Source organism: Watersipora subatra, chromosome 11 (genome assembly GCF_963576615.1).
Source record: "Watersipora subatra chromosome 11, tzWatSuba1.1, whole genome shotgun sequence".
Taxonomy (NCBI): domain Eukaryota; kingdom Metazoa; phylum Bryozoa; class Gymnolaemata; order Cheilostomatida; family Watersiporidae; genus Watersipora; species Watersipora subatra.
Window position 1 is genome coordinate 16083845 of NC_088718.1, and position 17361 is coordinate 16101205.

The 17361-nt window shown below is 37.2% G+C and overlaps 1 protein-coding gene across 3 annotated transcripts in view; it reads left to right on the plus strand.

Moving 5' to 3' along the window:
* The window catches only part of LOC137408144 (DENN domain-containing protein 5B-like), an 89375-nt gene that overhangs the window by 8167 nt on the left and 63847 nt on the right, over positions 1-17361 (plus strand). For all 3 annotated transcript variants that reach the window (XM_068094532.1, XM_068094533.1, XM_068094534.1), the window contains exons 4-7: positions 4530-4690; positions 7360-7529; positions 7673-7808; positions 13868-14045. In XM_068094532.1, coding sequence (XP_067950633.1) covers positions 4530-4690; positions 7360-7529; positions 7673-7808; positions 13868-14045 — 645 coding nt within the window. The remainder of the gene's footprint in view (positions 1-4529; positions 4691-7359; positions 7530-7672; positions 7809-13867; positions 14046-17361) is intronic.

Sequence of the window (17361 nt, forward strand, 5' to 3'; positions counted from 1 at the left end):
TACTGCAGTGCAATAAAATAAAAACTTGTGTTTGAGCACTGCTGATGGCGCCTGTGATCATCGCAGGAGTTGATTGCTGTCCAACTTTCACCACAGCCACCGATGAAACTTTTCTGAAAGTCATGGTGAAGGCTAGTGCATGCTGCATGAGACTGTTGCCAGTTTTGTAGGTAATATGGGGACCAGATTTGTTAACTTCTATCTTTTTTGAAAATCGCCATTTTCGGCATTACCTAGGCAGTCTGGTCAAGTAATCAATGGTGATGAAGCTTTTTGTATATAAGCCACCATATTTTTACTTGGCATGCTGGCCTCTAGCTTCTTGCCAGCGATATGGGAACCACACAGTAGGCATAGGTCTATGTAGGCCTACATAAGTATGTGTAGGCCTACATAGACCTGTGTGGGTCTGTATAGGCGTTTATAGGCCTGTGTAGGTCTGCGTAAGTCTGTATAGGCCTATGTAGGTCTGCGTAGACCTGTGTAGGTCTACGCAGGTTTATGTAGGTCTGTGTAGGCCTATGTAGGTCTGCATAGGCCTGTGTAGGTCTGCGTAGGTCTATGTAGGTCTGTGTAGACCTGCACAGATCTGTGTAGGGTTGCATATGTCTGTGTAGGCTTGAATATGTCTGTGTAGGTCTATGTAGGCCTGCATAGGTATGATATTTTGTCAGCATAGACCTGCATAGTTTCATTTTGACTCCGACTTCGTTATCGCTCTGATGTCGTCCACTACTGCAGATATATCAAGGTTCATGTCAAAACAATCCTGTTGCATCCTATTTGCTAAGACAACGTTTTGATATTTGTTGACATCCCAGCAGCTACGTTTAGTGCCGCATGGTAGACAGGTGCTGAACTAGGAAACAGTTGGTAACACGAAAAGGATTTATTACAAGCACTAATCTATACCAAACTATCCCTACAAGTCATATAACCGCCACAGTCCTACCATCAAACATTACAATGCGAACCAACAGTTGTTGGTGTCCCACAGATCTCAAATACGATAGTGCGTGTTCATGAATAATTTACTGTGTTTCCAGGGTGTGATAACTCCGCAAGTTTCCACCATCCGCAAGTCCAGCGAGTTTTGTTACTCGTTATTTTTTATGGAATGTTTCATGTTTGTGAAAAATAAAAACGGCTCTGGCGAAAATATACGCAAGAAAATGCCACACAAGCTATTCCAATTTAAACATTTTCCACGCCCTAGTCATTATTATTCCGATTTGAGCAGTTCTGAATACGCGACTATGACCTCTGGCTTAGAAATCTCATTTTTAACAAAGCCCTCGCCTTAATCCATAACATGCAAATGTCCACACCTCAATGTCCACACCTCAATGTCCACACAACTCCAAATTCGCATCAAACTTACAATGGAAACTGGTAAAACGGAAAGGATCAATTACTAAGCTATACAGTCTATAAGCTATATCCAACTACTCTCACAAATCATATGACCATCAAAAAGTGCCATGCGAACTAACAGCTGTGAGTGTCTCACAAATCTCAAATGCAATAGTGCGTGTATTTCATGTGTAATTTAGACAGGACTGTATAACATAATGTACAATGTTTACTCACAAGCGTTTTGTAACCAAAGAGTTGCTAGGATCAATCTCTTGTCATACGTTATCAACCTTTGATCCTGTTGTTTGACACATTCTCAGGGTTCACACTTGCTTGCGTGTGTTTGGACTCTATGTGCGTGATAGCTTTTAAACCCTTTTCATTTGTCCTCTTCAAGCTAATGTTAGTTTAAGATTTAGTCTCGAACAAAAATTTTGGAAAACCTCTTGAAAGGTCAGGAATACAATGAAAATTCTTTCCAAGTTGGTGACTGCAAGCATTCTCCCAGCGTCTTCACGTAGGGTCATCGCACAGAGATTTTTCCTGTTCATGTTGTGAACTATGTTTCAATTGGACCTATTGAAGGCGTAAAGTTTATTTTTATATTGTTTTACTTGGTACATGCACCAATGACATTGTTCATTCGATTAGCTCTTGATTGGACAGAATCACTATGTTTCCATGATGCGCACTGCTTCGGAGTTGCGCCCTCTCCGAATCATGGAAACGGCGTCTTCGCACTGAAATCACTGCGCACTGGTCAGTGCGAAGCCAGTGCAAATTCGCAGCAAGGAAACAGCATTTGCGCAGTGGCTGCGCATAGCTCTCATGCCGTGGAAACAGATTCTTCGAGCGTCATAGACTAGTACAAAAGTTATCCTGCTTATCTTTGTTTTTGCTATTCTCCCGATATTTTTTCACTCAAATTTAATTATGGTCTGCTCCTACGAAGATGATGAAGTGATTACTTTCCTGGACTTTGTTATCGATACCAACACTTTTCGAAAAATAGGTGGCAAGCCCTAAAGTAACATTTCAATAATCTATTACTTAGATAAATATTTATTAAAAATATATTATTTGTAAAAATTGTGTTAAAGTTTGTAAAACATTGTGAATGTGTATTGTAAATAAAAGTATAATGATGACAAAAGCATAAAAAGACCGTTTCTGACGTTCGGTACGCATGATTGATTTCATGTATCCATCCAGCGATTCGATTTATGCAATTTCTCTATTCTGGCTAATTTGCTGAAAACCACTGCACAGCATGGAAACGTACAATCCCTCAACTTCGGAGGGGGCTGCTTCGCAGTACTGCGCATCATGGAAACATAGTGATTGAAACGCTAATTATTATGATTTGTTCATCATAGGATCAGTTTTTCTCTACACCAAACATTGCGATGTTTAATATTATTCTTCTTTGTCTAATGGAAAACCCCCCTACCCACCCCCCCCCCCCCCCCCCCCCCCCGATCGTAAAGTCTACCCATTTGCAAAAATAATTACAGTAGACTAAAACATATTTTAGTTTGAAATAGTGCGTATGTCTAGTCTTTGGATATCAATGATGTGCACAGGCTTAAGAGTCTGGCTCTCAGGCAGAATTTGCTGTGTAATCAACAGGCTTTGGATGCTCTAACACTCAGAAAGCAGACAAAAAACAGGCAAATTTAAATTTAGTTTAAACAAATAAGAGCAAAAAGTTGCGTATTAAAATTTCCATAAATCTCCTGTCACATTTCCTAGAACTGCTGCACATACCATTCAACTTCTTGCTACTTGAGTTCACACATTGTCTTCCATATTAACGTCCAGCAATACATAGTAATATTTTCATTACAAACCTGTTCAGTTTTGTAATACTCTGCATTTCAAGAGTTTTAGATATCAATGACAAACTGAAGATGCGCTTAAGCTAGGCATTTTGGGTAACTTTTGCAGTCAAAATTACAAAAAGGAGATAAGATAACATGCGATTGATGTGCATTGCATCAGCGGTCACATAGTTTTGGCCTTATGCCATCGTTACGGGATTCACACTCGTTTCAGCATAGTAGACTTACACTCTAACTATTGTATCATTCAACCCCTGTGCAGCATTTCAGAATAATTGTACGTATAGTTATTACACCTGACAGTTTCCTACGGCACACCGAAGTGCTAGGGTACTAGTGGCCATAATAAAAGTAAACGTTCTCTTAAAAATAAAAAAAAGTTGTTTTGCGGCAACACTTAAAAATGAGAAATGTGTGATTACTGGAAAGCAATTAAGATCTGCCATAGCTAAATCAATTGCAACAAATCTCCTGAAGCTACTTAGCAAGTATAACGTGTGCAATAGCAGTGCTACTCACTCTTTATAGTTTGTGCATGAGTTTTAGTAGCAGGCGAGTTTACACTAAAAGCCATTCACCAAATCATAGGAACATGCATTTAAAGTTCAATGGAGCTGCAGTGGATTATTACGGTGGGTTCCTGGTAGGGTACTAACACTGACTATAGGGCCAACAACCCTGCTTCCAATGGTGCTCAATTCAGGTTCTATCCATAATATTTTTCGTTGTTATCGCTACAATCCGACAGTCCGACAGTACATGGCGAGTTTCTGGAATCCTGCAGTTTCGTTAATGATGAACTTGCATGTTACCTAGTTCATCATATTTTATAAGAAAGTATCGACTTTTTCCATTATTTGCGATTGCTTTTTATGTCTGAGGTGATGTGACTGCCAGGATGTTTCAAGATTAAAATTGACAAAACTTGAGCATGGTTAAAACGCTCAGAAAAAATGTGCGAAATGACGTCACTAGTTGCTATAGTTGATATCGCCTATTATGTTCAAGTTGCAGCGTTACGCGTCTCTATTTTCTCAGTCTCTTTGCTGTTACCGATGTCGTAATCGCACTTTTGCTTAATCTGACCATTGTAACCGCAATAAAGTTTTATTGATTTTAATCTTGAAACATTCTGGCAGTCAGACCACCTCAAACACCAAAAACTATCACAAATGATAGAAAAATACCGGTACTTTCTAATGAAATCTACTGAAATGTTGTGTGAGTTCAGTTTCACTGTCACTAGTTGGACAACTAGTTGAACAAATCATTTCTTGCATATATATGATTGGGAATGCTAGTTTTGGCAGTCATCTATTTTCTGTTGTCTAGGTGAGAGACGATGGAATCTTAGACCAGATCAATACCCTTTGCAAGGAATTTCACAAGGAGCTACAGAAGACAAGCGTTGGACGCTTATCGAGCTATCGTCCCCTGCAGCAGGTCTATGCTGCCAAGTGCATGTGCTTCGTCATGTCCCTGCCATTCCACCGGTAGGTTGAGTCCCTTTCTTAAATCATGTGCTTTTGATGGCACGGTTAAGACAAGGTACTGAAATATCACTGGGAGGACTGGTGGCAGATTCCCTAAACTAACACATTGCGATGAAATGAGTAGCTATGCTAGTTTCCGCCGATGGGTGAGCACAAGAGTTGGTTGTAAAGGTCAAGGCCAGCACAAGCTGCATGTGACTGTTGTATAAGAGTTTCGTAGCTGATATACGAACCACGCTTATCAACTTTCACCTTCTTTTGGAAATGACTGTTTTTTACGTTACCTTGAAGCAAATGATAGCGAATCGAAAAAAAATCCAATCACAGTCACACCAATATGATCACGGTCACACCAATATGATCACGGTCACACCAATACAATCACAGTCACACCAATATGATCACAGTCACACCAATACGATCACAATTGCACCAATCCAAGCGTGATAGAAATTCTGCCACTTTCTCTGATTATTGGTCTTATTGAGGTGACAAGCGTTTATTAAGCTTTCGTTTTGTAAGCGAGCCCTATTTATGAGATAATAATTGTCTGCTGTTACTGTCTAACCACAATAGACATGGCAGAGTTTATTGCTTTACAAAAACAAAAAAGAGAAGTTTTGTGACGCTTTTAATGAATGCCACTCAAATTCAGTAACCTTGACATTAACCACAGTTGGGCTATAGTTATAGCTATAGTCGGGGATAAATTTATCATCAGTGACCAATGGATAGGTTTTGCTACTCCAAATTTCTTATCCACACAAATAACGAATAACAAATAACGAATACCGTTTTTCTATTCTTTCACACCAACATACTAATGCCTTAATGGATTTACTGATGTCAATAAAAAGAAATCAAAAGTTACATGTGCACCATCCTATAAACTGGCACCAATCACTTTAAATGTTACAGTAGTATTTAGGTGGTTCTAATACGCTAGACATTCTCCACATTTTCTTAAAGGTTGACTTGCAACAAAATTCACATTACAGTTATTTGGTATCAAAAGATTCATTATGTCTTACTCTGCTGTGTTGTAGGTGCAAAATATGTGGAAATATGATTACAAGCTCTTTAAAACTCAAAAGCGAACAGTTAATCGCCGCCATCACAAAACCGCAGTAGATTAGAATATCTTTCCAAAACGGCTCAAATGGGACATAGTTGTACAAAATGGCTTGTTTACACTTTCACGCAACCTCATTCGTCGAAGTATTTTCACAAATATACTTAACGCATTCAAAAAAATTATTGAATGCGTGAAGTATTATTGAACTATTGTTCTTACGCGTCTATTTCATCGTCATTGTAATGTTGTCACTTTCAACACTGATATCTTATAACTTAAACTTAAAATTGGTTTAATTTCTTAACCTTAGCTCAAAGGAGTACATATCATTGTCTAATAATCATGACGAGCCTGTTGGTCACCTGTGATAATCGAAAAGTGCTGCAGAAATTATTTGCGAAGTATTGGGTCACATGATCAGATTACGACTTGACGATTAGACCAAGCCGAAACTAAACTGTAAACTAGCGAGCATCTATATTTACTACAGGGTCTTCGGTAAAACCCAAAGTGTTTGTCATAAACTAGTGCTACGAGGAGTTTTATATTGAGCCTTTTATTGGCCTTTCAATTCACGTGAAAACATCACGTGACAAAACAATAACCAAATGTAATGACATCGGAGAAATAAACTGATTCCAATGTACGGCAATTTTTCGTTTTTGAGCTTTCAAGAGCTAACTCTCGAGCTGAAACTGAATGAGAGTAAATTAGTAGAGACTAGTACTGAGTACTGTAGTACTGTTGTACAATGTACTTATTTAGTCACTGTCTATGACCAAATTAGAACAATTTTCAAATTTATTTTCTGCCACCAATTTTTTTCAAGAGCAATATTTGTATCGATTCAATTTTTAGTGACCTTCGCTGGCACGATGTTGTTCCAACTTCAAAGTAATTTATAGAGTTCTCTTCTGACACAAGTAATTTATAGAGTTCTCTTCTGACACTGGTGGTCACTCTTCTGACGCGTGGTCACTCTTTGCAAATTTATGACCATCATGCAATGGTGTTCAAATGCTGCCAATCTGTGAACCAATCTTATGCTGATCAAATTTGTTTCATTCATAGACAGTGGTTTAACGTGTAAAAGAAGTCAATTTTCTCTTCTCCAATGTGCACCACCATGGGAATTGAATAGGTATGCTGAAGAATAGAATTGTAGTGGTGAATTGTTGAAGTCACGACCCTCGCCGTTGGAATAGAGCATTACAGAAGAAGGTTTTATTACTTGGAAGCCTGGGCCGACACAATTCGGGGAATTGTTTTCCCATCCGGTCTAGCGTAAGAGTAAACTCGGCCTAGTTTTGCTTCCCTTTTCTCTATATTTTCGGGTTACATAGGATGAGGAATTTTTGTTCACTTTCTGCGTATTATGTTTTTGGCAGTGTCGAAGTTTTATGTAGATTGGAATATTTGCTCTTGAGATATCATTGAAATAACGAGGCACTTCTACCCGATTGAGAAATTCAAAATGGCTGCTGACAAAACATTTGTTTGTAATGTAATTCACACTGATTGAAGTTTTTTAGATTCTGAGATATTAGTAAAAGTGCCTTTACCATGCCTTTTTTACAATTTTTTACGTCTACAGGGCGTCCGAAGCTAGCCTCCTCCATCTACACAAAATGGCCATGAAACTATCTGGATCGCTGCCGTTAGAGTCCTACATATATAACCTGTTGTATGAGGTGCAGCTGCCACCGCCTGCAAGGAGCTCACGGCTTTTTGTTGGCAAACGGAACATGAGCTGTTACCGACCAGGTAAGGTCTACATTGTATTCATCGCCTGTGTAGGCGTTACTCCATGTACCCTACGTCATCAGGAATTTTGCAATATTCAAAATGGCATTTGAAGCCGTATTGACCTTTAGCTTTTGTAGGTTTGTTCTTTTCGTTTGTTTAAGGAGGTCAAGAGTTGCCCCTCTTGGACTACCCTCTGAGCACAGTCCTCTCGATGCTTGGCCCGAAGCAGTTGATCACCCTAGTCAATTGTGTCCTTCTTGAACAACGAGTGCTCGTCACATCCTGTAACTACTACAGGTTGGTTTTGTCTGCGGAGCTAGGTTATAGCTGGAGTTGATTTGTGGGTGGGTTTAATTAATATGTGCAGCTAGTTTATGGACAGAGCTGTATCATGAGTGGAGTTAGTCAATGGGCTGAACCAGTTATTTGAGGAGTTAGTCGGTGGGCGGAGTTATTCGATAGGCGGAGTTAGGATATGGGCGGAAATAGTATGTGGGCGGAGATAGTATGTGGGCGGAGATAGTCAATGGACGGAGATAGTCAATGGACGGATATAGTTATTCTTGAACCTGGTTATTTTTTAAATTAGCTGATGGGCGGGGTTAGTCGAGAAGCGTATTTACTCCATGGATGAAGTTAGTCAATGGGCGGAGCTAATCAAAGACAGCTAGTTATTGGTGACTTAGTTAATGGGTGGAGTTAAGTAGTTAGCAATGCTGATTCATTAGTGGAATTAGTTGATGAGCTTAGCTGGTTCATGGACACGATTAGTTCTTGAGTAAGGCGGGTTTGTTGAAGGATCAGTTTTATGTGCCGATGTTATGGATGTTGTACGTCAGAGGAAGATGGTGTGCGGATGTTATGGATGTTGTACGTCAGAGGAAGATGGTGTGCGGATGTTATGGATGTTGTACGTTAGAGGAAGATGGTGTGCGGATGTTATGGATGTTGTACATCAGACGAAGATGATGTGCGGATGTTATGGATGTTGTACGTCAGAGGAAGATGGTGTGCGGATGTTATAGATGTTGTACGTTAGAGGAAGATGATGTGTGGACAGGGCCGTATCCTCCTATACTGCAGCTACTGCCATGGCAGTACCATTTTTTGAGGCTCGAAAAAGGCTCATTTGTGCTTGATTGTAACACTTTGGCTAGGGAAATGACCAAAATGTCGTTTATCGGTTGCGTGGGAAAACGGCACTTATGTCGCTTTCGGTAGACGTTTATAAAGCTGCCATCTCGTATGGATATGAATGCTAGTAAGTTTAAAATATCATCAACAAGATATTAGCCGATAAGTTCCAATATGAAGCGATTATCCGAAAGGCGTTGCTTCGTGCTAAAGAAATCGCGCCTCCTTGGAAAAGAATAAAAGCTGGAAATACCAGTCAACATCGGCTCGACTTTCAAAACGGTAAAATAAAATAGTATTTGAACCTCCGATCATAAGTGATTTTTGGTGTGATTAGAATAACAATAATTCAGATGATAGAACTGATGTAAACTTTTTAGACTTTTATTATGCTTAGAATATACAGAGAAAAACAATCGTTATGGTAGCTCGCACAGCAACGTTATAGCATCGGACTCTACCGAAAGGAATGCTTCCAAGCATTTCATACAGAGACAATTGTACATGGTTGTATTTTTTGTAGTAGTAGATATGTAAATGAATGTTTCTGTACAAAAGATTTTGTTCATAGAAATAAATTTAAGTTTGAGCTATGCATGTAACATGCATAGCTCAAACTTAAATCTACTACTACTTGCTCTGTATTATAGACTATAGTATAAGTGCATTATTTTTAACATCGTGCTCTATTAATTTTACTTTTTAACTCTACAATATTATTTAATTGAATTATTTCATAGGAGACTACTCCTCTCCAACACCATTCAGCATTGTACCCGGTGATAATTCTACCTCATGCTAGCTGTGGCCAACCCCTTTAGCAGTTCTCATTCACATTATATTTTTAATAAGCATTGTTAAAGACAATCTCAATAAACAGTTTTATATTTAGAAAACTGGATTATAATGTCAAATTTGCTGTTAGAACATGTGCCCCATCAGGAGCCAAGTGTGCTAGATTTGCACCATTTTGACTAATTATACTAAAAAATTTTCCGAGGGAGAACCCCCGAACCCCCTCCCCCACCGAGAGGGCGCTCGGCACTTCTCTTGGACTATCCCTGCAGTACCATTTTCAAACAGGTGGATACTTCCCTGTGTGTGGATGTTATGGATGTTGTACGTCAGAGGAAGATGGTGAATGTTGGTAGAATGTTAGCAGAAGTGCAATCAGTTTAACTGTGTACATGGTAGACTATGGAGTTTTTGTTGGGGACCAGTTATTTTTTGATATGACCCAAAAATCATCAAAATGCTATAAAAACTGTGTGTCTGTCTGTGTGGCTTGTGATGTTTAAAAGTGAAGATCCTATGGTAACACATGTAGTTGAGGCGTCATAGCGCTCTATTAATAAAAATACATAGCTTGTCCAAACAATAACGTTTTTGTATCGTCATTGTGTATATTTAGACTGGTTTGATACGTTATGAATTGGTTACTATAGTAATGGTTGTCATACGTTGAGTACTCATTTGGCTGGCGATATTCGGAGCACATCGCGAATTGATCAAGCAAAGCGAGTCATTAGCTGTATCATATTGGTCTATTCAATGTTGAAGGTTTAATCTCTGGTGTGTAGAGATTAGTGGTACTGAAACAGTATATTGTATCACGTTTGAGAAATAGCCAGACGTAATAAAAGTTATATTTGTGGATGAGTTGCTACACGCTAGGACGCCTATGTCATACTGAGGTCATACCAGGAAATCGTTTGCTTGCTTCCTAGTTCTACGCCAGACTATGTGAACTCGCGGCTGTAATATGGATGAAGGCAGTGCGAGACAGATAGGTTTATAAAACCGGCTTTGTAAAGCTGGTCTCTATGCAGTTTCCCTGGCTACTAACAAAAGGATAATTTCTGGTAGGGGCTGTCAGATTGTTTCAGTAAAATACAGCTCTAAGATTTTCCCTTAAGTCTTCTAAAACTAATATTTTCAGTTGGGCTAGCTATAAGCAATATCTGCTGGCAAATTTTTTCTGGAAATCTGTTTTTTGGTAATTATACAAATGAGTGGATGATTCCATATTTGTGTTATCAATGTTTTTATAGTGAGATATAACTGGACCTGATATTTTGAGTCTCTTTTATAGATTTTTCGTGGCTGTTAACATGTTTATAGAGATTATAACATATGCCATTGTTTGTGCAACTGTGGTCTTAAAAACACACCCAGCCTGTGGTGATAATGTGTCCTTTTAATCCCGGGCTAGTGAGTTAGCTAAGCAGATATGACACTGAATCTTCGAGGGATTCCTTGCACACATCCTGCCCTGCTTCAAGGGATTGCTCACAGACTGTGGCCCTGGAAAGTAGACTGTGTCCTGCAGCTCAATGTTACTCATCAAGTCTTCTATCTACCTCTAGTCGTTCATCACTCGCTCTTCTCCTTCTAGCTTCATATTCAAATTTCTCTCTGATGATGTAGGCCTTTAATCCTGGGCTAGTCACTCAACATCAATATTTCTTGCTACGCCGAGTGGCGAGGGGCTTTTAAAGTGAGTTTTGCCAATGATTATTGATTTTCCTCGTGTCTACTCGAGTGGGCCGAAAGTTCTTTCATGTAGACCCCTACCGAGTAACTACAACTGAGGAAAAAGTAATAATTCGATTTTGCAAGAGGTCATTTTGTAGACACTATTGTACGTAGTTCAACTGGGAAAGTCTTGAAATGAATAGCTTTGGTCCAATTTGAATTCGCATAATCACCCTTGAGTTTACATATTAACAAGTGTTGGCTTTAGTTGATGTTTACTAGCTAACATAATTTAGTTGATGTTTACTAGCTAACATAATTTAGTTGATGTTTACTAGCTAACATAATTTAGTTGATGTTAACTAGCTAACATAATTTAGTTGATGTTAACTAGCTAACATAATTTAGTTGATGTTTACTAGCTAACATAATTTAGTTGATGTTAACTAGCTAACATAATTTAGTTGATGTTTACTAGCTAACATAATTTAGTTGATGTTTACTAGCTAACATAATTTAGTTGATGTTAACTAGCTAACATAATTTAGTTGATGTTAACTAGCTAACATAATTTAGTTGATGTTTACTAGCTAACATAATTTAGTTGATGTTAACTAGCTAACATAATTTAGTTGATGTTAACTAGCTAACATAATTTAGTTGATGTTAACTAGCTAACATAATTTAGTTGATGTTAACTAGCTAACATAATTTAGTTGATGTTAACTAGCTAACATAATTTAGTTGATGTTAACTAGCTAACATAATTTAGTTGATGTTAACTAGCTAACATAATTTAGTTGATGTTAACTAGCTAACATAATTTAGTTGATGTTAACTAGCTAACATAATTTAGTTGATGTTAACTAGCTAACATAATTTAGTTGATGTTAACTAGCTAACATAATTTAGTTGATGTTAACTAGCTAACATAATTTAGTTGATGTTTACTAGCTAACATAATTTAGTTGATGTTAACTAGCTAACATAATTTAGTTGATGTTTACTAGCTAACATAATTTTTAGTTTACGTAAAGATAAACTTACACAAATATTCAGTAGATTTTATCAGAAAGTATCATATTAATATACATAATGTGTATATTAATACATAATATGTATATTTAATTATTAATTGAATAATTTAAGTATTCAATTCACACATGTGTGTTTACATTAAATAATTATTTGATATACGCATTATGTATGTGTATATTAAATAACTTAATTGTTTAATATACACATTGTATATAATTATATAATTAAATAATAACTATTTAAACAATAATTATTTAACAATAGTTTTATGATATTTTTCTATCATTTGAGATTGTTTTTGATGCTTCAGGTGATCTGACTGCCAGGATGTTTCTAGATTAAATTTGACAACATTTAATTGCTATTAAAACGCTAGTAAGAAAGATACATGAGAAATGACATGACTAGTTGTTGGCGTGGTAATAGCTGATATCGGCTGTTGTGTTTATATATATCAATATATCTTATTGTGTTTAAGTTGAAGCATTCAGCGTCTCTATTTTGTTGGTCACACTTTGTCATAATCACACTTTTGTTTGATCTGAGTGTTTTAATCACGATCAAGTTTTATCGATGCTTATCTTGAAACATACTGGCAGTCAGATCACCTCAAACAACAACTATCACGAATCATAGAAAAATACCGATACTTTCTGATTAAATCTGCACAAATTTTGTACAAGTATATCTTTGTAAATTTAAACATCATGGCATTAACTGCCTGTAAGGAAAAAGTTCTTTGGTGATTTGGATGCTTTCCGATTTGGAATCATTTACAACTCATAGTCAGGGCTGTATCTACCTGTTTAAAAATGGCACTGCGGGGAGAGTCCGAGAGGGGTGCCGAGCACCCTCTCGGTGGCGGGGGTTCTTCCTCGGGAAATTTTTTAGTATAACTAGTCAAAATGGCACAAATCTAGCAAACTTGGCTCTTGATGGGGCACATGTTCTAACAGCAAATTTGACATTATAAACCACTGTTTTTAAAATATGCAACTGTTTATTGAGATTGTCTTCAACAACGCTTATTAAAAATGTGATGTGAATGAAAACTGCTAAAGGGGTTGGCCACAGCTAGCATGAGGTAAAATTATCACCGGGCACAATGCTGAATGGTGTAGTAGACGAGTAGTCTCCTATGAAATAATTTAAGTTGAATAATATTTAATATTCCTATTTAATTCTTATTTCTAATTCCTATTTAATAATTGCAGTTGAATTTGCAAAAAAATGCACTTGGTGATGAGTGGGATAGTTTAGACATCAATGATACCTCTCGCGAAGCGCGTGACTTAGTGTTGTTACTACAAATACTGATTCAAAATGGCGGCGCTCATAAGTAAAAATGTTGTGTTTTTTCAGCTTTTTAAAGATTTATTAAAATCAAGCAAAAATGATGTGAATTCGGGGATTTTGAGACTCAAAAAATGATACTGCCATGGCAGTAGCTGCAGTATTATAGGAGGGTACAGCCCCGCTCATAGTAAATTACTGTTGAAAATTACCTGCATTACGAGAGGTACTTGAAGCACGGAGGAAGAATACCATAATAAAGGTTTATTCGTATAATTGTCAAGGGCAAAATATTATGCTCATGTCGAGCATGTCGAGCGCCTGCGATGTAATCCGAAGGGCCTTCATCAAGCTACCACAAGCGTTGCATGTTGCCTCTTATTTCATCTTCACCTGGCAGGTCATTATATTTGTAGATTGATGCTGGTGTGTGAGTCTATATCTGCTCTCTTGTTTCCATTCAACTGGGCTCATGTTTACGTGCCAATACTGCCAGCTTCCATGCAGCACTTCCTTGATGCCCCTGTTCCTTTTATTATGGGCCTCTATAAGAAGGGCAGTGATCAGGACTCGGAAGAATTCACTAGCTGCGAGGTACTCAGGCTTTTTAGTTGTTTCATATGAGTGTTTGTATGAGCTTCCATTAGAATCATTGAAGGCTCACTCATGGCGATTTATAAAAGATTTTACCAAAAATTTACATACTTTTCTGTTCTTTAAGATTTTTTGTTGATATTTTCAGTCGTCTTACTGTTAGGATGTTTTAAGATAAATTGGCATCATTTGATCACGGTTGAAATACTCGAAAGAAAAAGTCGTCTCCGTAAAATGACGCCAGTAGTCGTGTTTCCTGTTTGTCCCTCTCGTTATGACATTGGCTATTGCTTTCAAGTTGCAGTGTTACGCATCTCTATTGACATATATTATATTGTGTATTTGCTCATGATTGTTATAATAAACATCACAAATAGCAGCTATACATTGCTTTAGATGTTGAAAATAATTAATCATACATTGATAAAAAAATGTCTCATTTTTTTCGCTAAAAGCTGTGTAAACATATAAGTGTCTGATACTGATGAGACCGCATATTTATTATCACTTATATACAATATGCATGACTACTAACATCATTTTTGAGGAAGTCTGGAAACGTATTTTTCTTTTGTGCAGTTTAGCTGAGATCAAGTTTGGTCGATTTGAATGGCAGGATTTTGAAACATTGTGCCAGTCAGATCACTTCAAACCACTAACAAAATCTCAAATGAAAGAATATCTATATTTTCTGATAAAGTCTTAAAATTTTACGTGAGTGACCCTTTAATCGCGGGAAGATCAGAAAAAAACACATTTAGTAATATAAAGGTAATGCTGACTTCTGGCAGCGATATATAAATGCACTCTAAAAGCCAATCCTAATTTCCTAGATGTCCAAGGGCGAACTTATTTCCTTGACTGGATGCTGCATGCCAGTCGTCGAAGACCTGTACAGAGAGTATTATGGTCATATTATGAACAATATGTTTTGCAATTATTGGTGTTGTCTATTTTCTGCATTTCGCACATAGGTATATAGTAGATTATAATTGCCACTGTCTGATGCAAGAGCCATGCATAACTGATCACAACTTGGATTTTTTCTCGCATGATCCGGGCACTTTATTGAAAACATTTTTGGGAATTGATATAGAAACCCACTGCATTGACGTGTTTGTGGCCGATATATGCATTAATATTCACAAGAAAAAACTGATGGTTTATTCATCTCCAGCTGGAAGCAGTTGAAAATATAGTGCCGTGTGTCAAGTCTGGTGAATGTTTGAATCAACTAAGTGAGACCCTTATATTTATAGTCAAATCTGGTGAATATTTGAATCAACTAAGTGAGACCTTTATATTTATAACTTTGGTTGAATCATCATGGTTTTATATTTTCCAATCTAATTTATTGACTTATCGGAAGCCTCCATGCGGGTGCCCAACCAGAGAACAAATCGGTTAGTCTCTAGTTATGGCAGCATGCTGTATCTGTAGCTCAAGTTACCCCACACAGTTGGTAGGCAACCATAAAATGCCAGTGGATGGTCAATTCACTGGCACGTCAGTGAACGTCAGGTCAATTCTATTCAAACCTCTACATACAGAGTTAATTCAAAAGGGAGATCTGCTTTGTATCTGGAAACTATATTAAATCTCTAAGAATACACAGTCATTTGTCTAATTTGTTCCACAATTATGCATATCATTAAAACCAATCATTTTCTAAAATTATGTAAACCTACAAAATGCATGCGTGAAAAACTAAACTTTTTGTTATAACAAATAAATAAAATAATAATCAATAAAAATATGTTTTTAGTGTTATTTTATCTGAGAGACACGCTTGCAGAAATGTAGGTTTGGTGATGCACCGGTTCAAAGGTAGATCTGGTAACAAGAATATTCAGAGGCAGATCTGATTTGCATATGTATATATACAATATATATATATGTAAATGTAAACTGTTATGGTACTAGTACATGTATATGTAAACTGCTATGGTACTAGTACATGTATATGTAAGCTGCTATGGTACTAGTACATGTATATGTAAACTGCTATGGTACTAGTACATGTATATGTAAACTGCTATGGTACTAGTACATGTATATGTAAGCTGCTATGGTACTAGTACATGTATATGTAAACTGCTATGGCTCTAGTAAATGCATATGTAAACTGCTATGGTACTAGTACATACATATGTAAACCCCTATGGTACTAGTACATGTATATGTACACTGCTATGGTATTAGTACATGTATATGTAAACTGCTATGGTACTAATACATGTATATGTAAACTGCTATCGCACTAGTTGATGTATATGTAAACTGCCATGATACTAGTACATGTATATGTAAACTGCTATGGTACTAGTACGTGCATATGTAGACTGCTATGATACTAGTACATGTATATGTAAACTGCTATGGTACTAGTACATGTACAGTCAAACATGGATAACTCGTCCACGGATAGCTCGAACACATGGTTAATTCGAACATTTCCTTTGGTCCGTTCCCACGTAATGATAAATTGCTATAGATAACTCGAACTCAACACTGTTAATTCGAACTGGTTTTTTGCCCAACGGCTACCGAAACGGTTGTTATCGCTTTAGAAAATCACTTTATTCAAAGCCATAGAGGTAAACTTCATCTTTTCGTAATTCATAAGCGTCGTTATTACCACCATCGGCAAAATATTTTTGTCAACGACTTTTCTAAAAGTTTGGTGAAGTTTGATTTATACTGCGATACGATGAATAACACGGGCTAGCCGGGTCACGCGCGCAAGGATTTTCGCCACGCACATACAAAACAAAAATCGCATGTTGTTTTGTATGTGCGTGGCGAAAATCTTTGAGTGCGTGACCCGGCTAGCCCGTGATGAATAGTTTTCCGACGTTGATTCCGTGTTGAATCGACGTCGGAATGTTGAATGTTTAAAACGTCTTAAAAAATGTTGTAATTAAACGTATACGTTGTCTGAGCTACAAAAAACTATTCATCGTTTGACCTAAACACAGAATACGTGTGTACATTCAATAAGTATCTATTAAAAAAGCGTGAGTGATATAGAATGTACCGTAAAACCTCGTAAAACTTTTAATTGAACTGCCTCGGAGTGTTGCTCTTAACGAATCCCAGGTAAAGTAAGGTAATCTGCATAAACTTCAAGAAAAAACGGCAAAATTGATCGTGGGTAAAACCCCAAAAAAAAAGTCTTTTCTTTTGAGCATTTCAACAACGATCAAGTTTTGCCAATGTCAATCTGAAAAACGTCCTGGCAATAACATCACCTCAAACAACAAACCAATCTCAAGTGATAGAAAAATCTCTATACTTTTTCATGAAAACGTTTTAA